Raw genomic sequence first — 6000 nt, 5'->3', positions numbered from 1 at the left:
AATAGGTTCTTGTCCAAAAAAGAAACCTAGCCACTGAGCTTTTGCATCGTAGATAATAAGTTGAACATCATACAGTTTCATTTTTTAGCGTCTAAATCCAGTAAGACTAACAGATGCTATTTTTCAAACAAAAACCTCGACAATTCGAGTGTCAAAACTATGTCTGTAACTATCGCACACCACTTCATAATCAAAGGATATAATTAATGACACTTTTATAGAATCTTCATTTCTTCATATTTAACGTATTTGGCACACTTTACACTTTGGTGAAGTCGTCAATTAACTCGTCGGGTTACGTCGCTGAATGAAATTTAAGGAGATTTTTATTATTTTCATCATTTCCCTTGTTCACTTCCCATTTTACATTTTGATAGGAGAGAATTCGGAGTTTCCCTTGTTCATTATACTCATATCGGAGGAAAGGTAATCATTTTGTGAGCTCAGAAAGCCCAGATTACCTTTGTGTACTTTTAAAATACAGATAAAATCTGAGATATACATGTACATATAAGTCAATCGATCCTAGAAATAGATAGAGGAATGTGTCTGATAAACTTACCAGCAGTGCCACTATAGCCTGATATCGTTAACATGTAGTCTGTATCCGTTCCCCCAACTGTAAAATGGCTGTATTGAGCATAGCCATCAGAACCGTCTTCAAATCCCAGGTTGATACGGATCTTAGTTAAACCCACAGAGGTTAAACGATGAATCTCCTTCAAACCTACATTGGAATGAGGGATACAAAATGTCATTTTCTTGAATAATTGGGCCTCAATATTTTTCTTTTCAAAATCACGTCAATTTTAAATACTTTCAATATAACGAAATTGAAGAAAATGCAATCTTGCTTAAAATTTATGAAAACAAAAAATATCCTTACCTATCCAAAATTCATTAGAGTTGGAACCAAATCCCGCTTCATACTCTGTCCAAAGTTTACTGTGAAAGTCAATCACTCCATTAATTCTTCGCTGAATTACCTACAAAACAAACCTCATTCTGATTCAGTTCTGAATCAGATAATAGTTGGCCATAAAATATACCCCCCCCCAAAAAAAAATAACAAAACGTCATCTCGCAAAAGAAAGAAAGAAAAATCCCTCACAGTCCAAACTTCTCCTGAGATGAGTTTGCAAACATAAGAAACGTTATTTCCGTCCAAAGTGACAGGGTACTGCTCTGACTCAGGGCCGAACTTGTTTGTGATAGGGAGACAATCACAGCCCTCGGCACAGTTCATATCTACAAAAGGCAAAGTTTTTTTATTCAATGTGTAAAAAATTAAACGCTACAATACTGCGAAATCATTAGATTTAGTGGTGGTTTAATTTTTGAGGACTTTGAGGGTGCTGCTCATCCACAAATTAACCTCTTCCATGAATTAGCAATTTTGGGATTCGAAGTCATAATCCTATTGTATGTTTAAGAAATAAACGAAATTAAGTCTCCATAACCCTGTAAAATTTACCCAATTTACAAAAATTGACCCCCACGAATTTTAATGATGGAACGGTACACGTCATCTCGATTTTGATTGATAAGTGGACTGTGATATTTTCTAAATTATTATTTTTTTGAGGTACTGGCGTGTGTAGAAGGGGTGCCAGTGTTGTTAATTAAATACGTTGTACCTATAGGCGTGGTAGCAATAGCAGTCGTTGTATCAGCACTAGCTGTTGTTTGAATTGCAGATTCAAGAGCTGTTTGTGCTTGGAATGTCAACAGAGTTGTTGTTTGTGATGATAAATCTGATGTTGTCTGAGGAATAGAATTTGATGTTGTCTGGATCGATACAGGTTCAGACGAAGTCTGTGGTGTCGTTACTTGAAGAAACTTAGTGGTTATCTTGGAAAGAGTTGAAAACATTTGAGAAATAACATTTCCTTGTTTGTGAATGAGGTATTAATTTTGAATATCATTGAAATTTGTGGTTGCACATGTTAATTAAGCATCAGCTTATTTCCATATTTATGTTTGCAACAAAGTAATGATTTAAGTTTTTCATTTCCGTTTTGATCAGCATTTTTAGTTGCCCAAATTATCTCCCCCCCCCCCCCCCCCCCAATTTATAATTATACTCACTTCAAAAAAGCGCCGGCAAATGTATGTGTTGGTGGAACTTACATCTGGCAATGTTGTCCACAGACGACATCTTGGGTAGACCGTGACGTCACATATGTCCATAGCCATACAATCGGATGTTTCTAAGCATCGCAGACCACAGTGTATTTCAGGATTTTTACCTCCAAGTAAAAAATCTAGTAATTCGTTTCCCGGAAAATAACTAACATTTTCTGCGAAAAGAAAAGACACTTCCCTTACAAATTTTCCATGTGAAATACCAAGACAGGTAAAGAGAAACAACACCAAAATCCCGTACATCTTGATCGAGAGATATTCCAAGGAAAAGTCGAGTACGGTCGGAAACCATTTCTTCAGCATTTATATAGAATTCATTATATGATACATAATAGAATCAGATATCAATTGCAAAAATCAATTACATATTAATGAAATTTATGAATACTTTTTCAGATAATCCGTCTTCCGGATTCACCAAAATAATTTAATTCGATTTTTTTAACACATCATTTGACTTCAAACGATGAAACTTTTTATCTTCATCGAATTAAAATCTTTGATATCACGTTTACAAATGTATCTGTATTCAGTCTTTAAGATATACGCTATGCTTATGGGAATTACTGGATATTGAAATTATTGAAGAAACAAGATTAGATTATCTGTACACTGTTCAATCTATATTGTGCGATCACAGTTTTATCAACTTTGTATTACATACAATTATATTTTGTACATAAAATGAAATATGAAGATATAATGAACAGGAATCAAGCTCAAAAGTTCCCTGAAAGAAATATTTGAAGATAACAAAGTTCAAGCTTAGAAGTCCATTCAAACAGAGCAATTGGGAGCAAAGTCAACACGGGTCCCCAAAAGCATCGCAGGCGACTAGAATCAGTTGGGGGACTTACATGTAAATTAACCCCAACTAAGGGTGATAGCTAAAATAAAGACATTTGACGATGGAAAAGTTGAAACCATTTCACTGGAGCAAGTTGGTTCTTATCGTCTTTAGTAAGATTATTAATTCGTGAGGAGTAAAGATTGGGCTGTTACGTATATACAGCATTTGTTGAACCCGACAACATAATTGTTTGTTTGTAGAATTTTTCGAGAGTATATGAACCCGGAATAAGTATGATAGATCGAAGCCAGATATAGGCATATTACTGGTTACAGAAAAAAATATTCCCCCATAAACCCAGACACATGATCTCATGGATCTCACATGATGGAAAGATCGAAAACCAAATTGATCTTGCGCTTAGAAATATCAAAATAGTACAGAACTTCCATCTCAGATACAAGGGCGATGAGAGGAGCTCATATACAAGCGGTGAGCAGGAACTGATAAGGAGTAAGATCAGAATAAATTTGAAGAAACAAAAGCAAAATATAAATACGAGACTTAGAAATAAATACGAGTCACAAAACTACAACACCTAGATAAAAGGGACTATGAAAACCAAGAAAGAATCGTTCTTGTTCCGTTATTCTTCTCCACGTTGGAGTCGAAACACCAATTCCAAGTGCTAGAAGAATCAATTAGAAAGAGTTAAAGACAATCACACCTAGGGATGTATGATAAAAGGTCACAACGATACAACAGACAGAATACTTGGAGTAAAAGAAAAGGAACAAAAACCTTTCAATCTGGTAGAAGAAAGAGAGCAGCTAAAACTCCTTCAACCTTAACATCCATTAAGGACTGAAACCGAAGGAGACAGATATAATTTGGAAAAGGTGGACGAGTTGATGGTGTAGAAGCGGAGAGGTTAAAAGCAGACTCAGAGGCAACAGAGAGACTCTTTAAAAAAGTTGGCTGCAAGAACTTATACCATCGATTTGTGATAAGGACCGGATTGTGAAGATTCCAGTTAAAGAAAGGTGAAAGATCGGTATGCGATAGTTCTAGAAATATCCGGTAGTCTCTAGCTCGTCAGATATTTAGGATTAAGTAATCATAATCATGATAAGAGTGATGAAGAGGATCCAAGATAGAGTGTGAAATTAAGTAGGTGATGGATGAATAAGCTGCTTTAGAAGGAGGATTGCTACAATCGGTACCTAACATCGTAGAGCAGTGCACCTTATGGAACTCAGCATTATTTATCTTGTAAACTAAGTTTATGGTTGAGAACAAGGCTTTCGAATCCCTTAACTGAGAGAGAGTCTATCATGAACCTCCATGACATCCCAAATAAACTGGTCAGAATTGCATGCAGTCGTAGACGATATAGGTTCTAAGAATCTGACTTGTTCTTTAAACACTAACAAAAAGAGTAAAACAGAGCTGTATACAAGGCCGTAACTACCATTGAGGCAAGTGAGGCAAAAGCCTCACTAAATTTTTAGAGATTTCTGAAAAGTGAAAAAAGGTTTCCATTGAACTTGTGAATTATATGTGTTTTCATGCATAATGAATATTTTCAACTTTTGTTTTAATTTCTGTAAATCGTTCATCTCAATAGGTGTCATATTTTTTTTTATATTTAAAATGCATGTAAAATATAATTTAAAATATTTGTTTTGTAAATTGTTTGATTGTTAAAACCCTTTCAAAGAATTTCTCATTCATTTTGAGACACAACTTTTTGCCGATAGAGGGCTGCAAGTTTTAAATATGCACTGGGCTCTCAGGGTTACTGAAGATGATTAAAGAGTTTTTACGGTCTCATGCGAAGGTCCAGTCTCTACATCCCGCAGAGGGATTCGAACCTGCGATGCAAGGATAAACTCCTTAGTCTGTGACTCTAGAGCATGCGCTCTAACCACTGTGCGATGCGGGCGACAATTCAGAACATAAAACTCTCCAAGATTTAATCTTTTATTTTCTCATACCCTGGTTTCGGGATCCCCCTCCTCCTGAAATCCCCCATCACCAGTGGCGGATCCAGAAGTTCATGTGGGGGGGTTTTGAGTCCCAAAGGGCCGAAGGGGGAGGGCATGGGAGGGGGTGTCCCCTTCCCATAGGTGGGGGTTCGGGCCTCCCCCGAGAAAATTTTGTTTTAAATGGTTCTAAATGGTGCATTTTCCAGCATTCTTTTGTACTTTTTGTAGCTTTTTTAAAGACCAATCATCACAAATTTTTAAGAATCCAGAAAAATAAAATGTTTCAATTTGATTTAACTTTAACACAAAACTTTAGACCTTGTTTAAAAAAAATGGAGGGGGGGGCTTCCCCCCTCCCCCAAAAAAAATGTTTTAAATAGTTCTAAAATGGTGCATGATTTCCAGCATTTCTGGTACTTTTTGTAGCTTTTTTAAAGACCAATCATCACAAATATTTAAGAATTTAGATAAATAAAATGTTTCAAATTACATGTAATTTTACTTTAACACAAGACTTTAGACTTTGCTTTAAAAAATTGTTACATCTGACAATTTTAGGAATACGTCAAGCAGTTGACTTCAAGTTGTATTCACTTTAAATGCATTTTCAATTAATTTAGTCAAGCTGACTTCTAAGATACAACTGATGTTCAATTTTAATCACTTTCAAAAAATTAAACATTGGATTCTTTTCAGAATTCCTAATTAGTGCTTTTCAATTTACTTGAGTATACTGTCAATATGATTTGGAATATAAACACACATGCACAACTAATGATATTTCAAACTAAAAAAAAAATTACTTAAACCGAAGAATCTATCAAAACTAGAGGATTATGGAAAGCCAGCCTGATTTTGTAAAAAAAAAAATGTATCAATTTAATTTTTAAAATGGTAAATAAAAAGCCCTATATAATTGTTTATTCAAATAGTTAATAAATACCATGCATTTTATCAGCAAATGAATATCACTGAGCAGCACTGTAACTATGCAATTTTCTGTTTTTGATACTTGACTACATTGTACTATACGATGATCTTGTGACTTCACTAGATTCACGGATTACCCCTCTCTCT

At 35.0% G+C, this 6000-nt stretch overlaps 1 protein-coding gene across 1 annotated transcript; it reads right to left on the bottom strand.

Annotated features, from left to right (window-relative positions):
* Positions 1-562: 562 nt before the first annotated feature.
* LOC134238650 (fibrinogen-like protein A) lies at positions 563-2355 on the bottom strand (the record flags this gene model as incomplete). Its single annotated transcript, XM_062720773.1, has 5 exons — positions 2089-2355; positions 1638-1851; positions 1112-1248; positions 887-986; positions 563-727 (listed from the first exon to the last, which is right to left on the bottom strand). Coding segments are annotated over exons 1-5 (724 nt in total), but the record flags the coding sequence as incomplete, so codon positions are not given.
* Positions 2356-6000: the final 3645 nt, after the last annotated feature.

Source organism: Saccostrea cucullata, unplaced genomic scaffold, assembly GCF_032062105.1.
Source record: "Saccostrea cucullata isolate Sc308-1 unplaced genomic scaffold, CSIRO_AGI_Scuc_v1 ctg196, whole genome shotgun sequence".
Lineage (NCBI taxonomy): Eukaryota > Metazoa > Mollusca > Bivalvia > Ostreida > Ostreidae > Saccostrea > Saccostrea cuccullata.
Note: the sequence above shows the minus strand (reverse complement) of the source record. Positions and strands in the feature narration are given on the sequence as shown.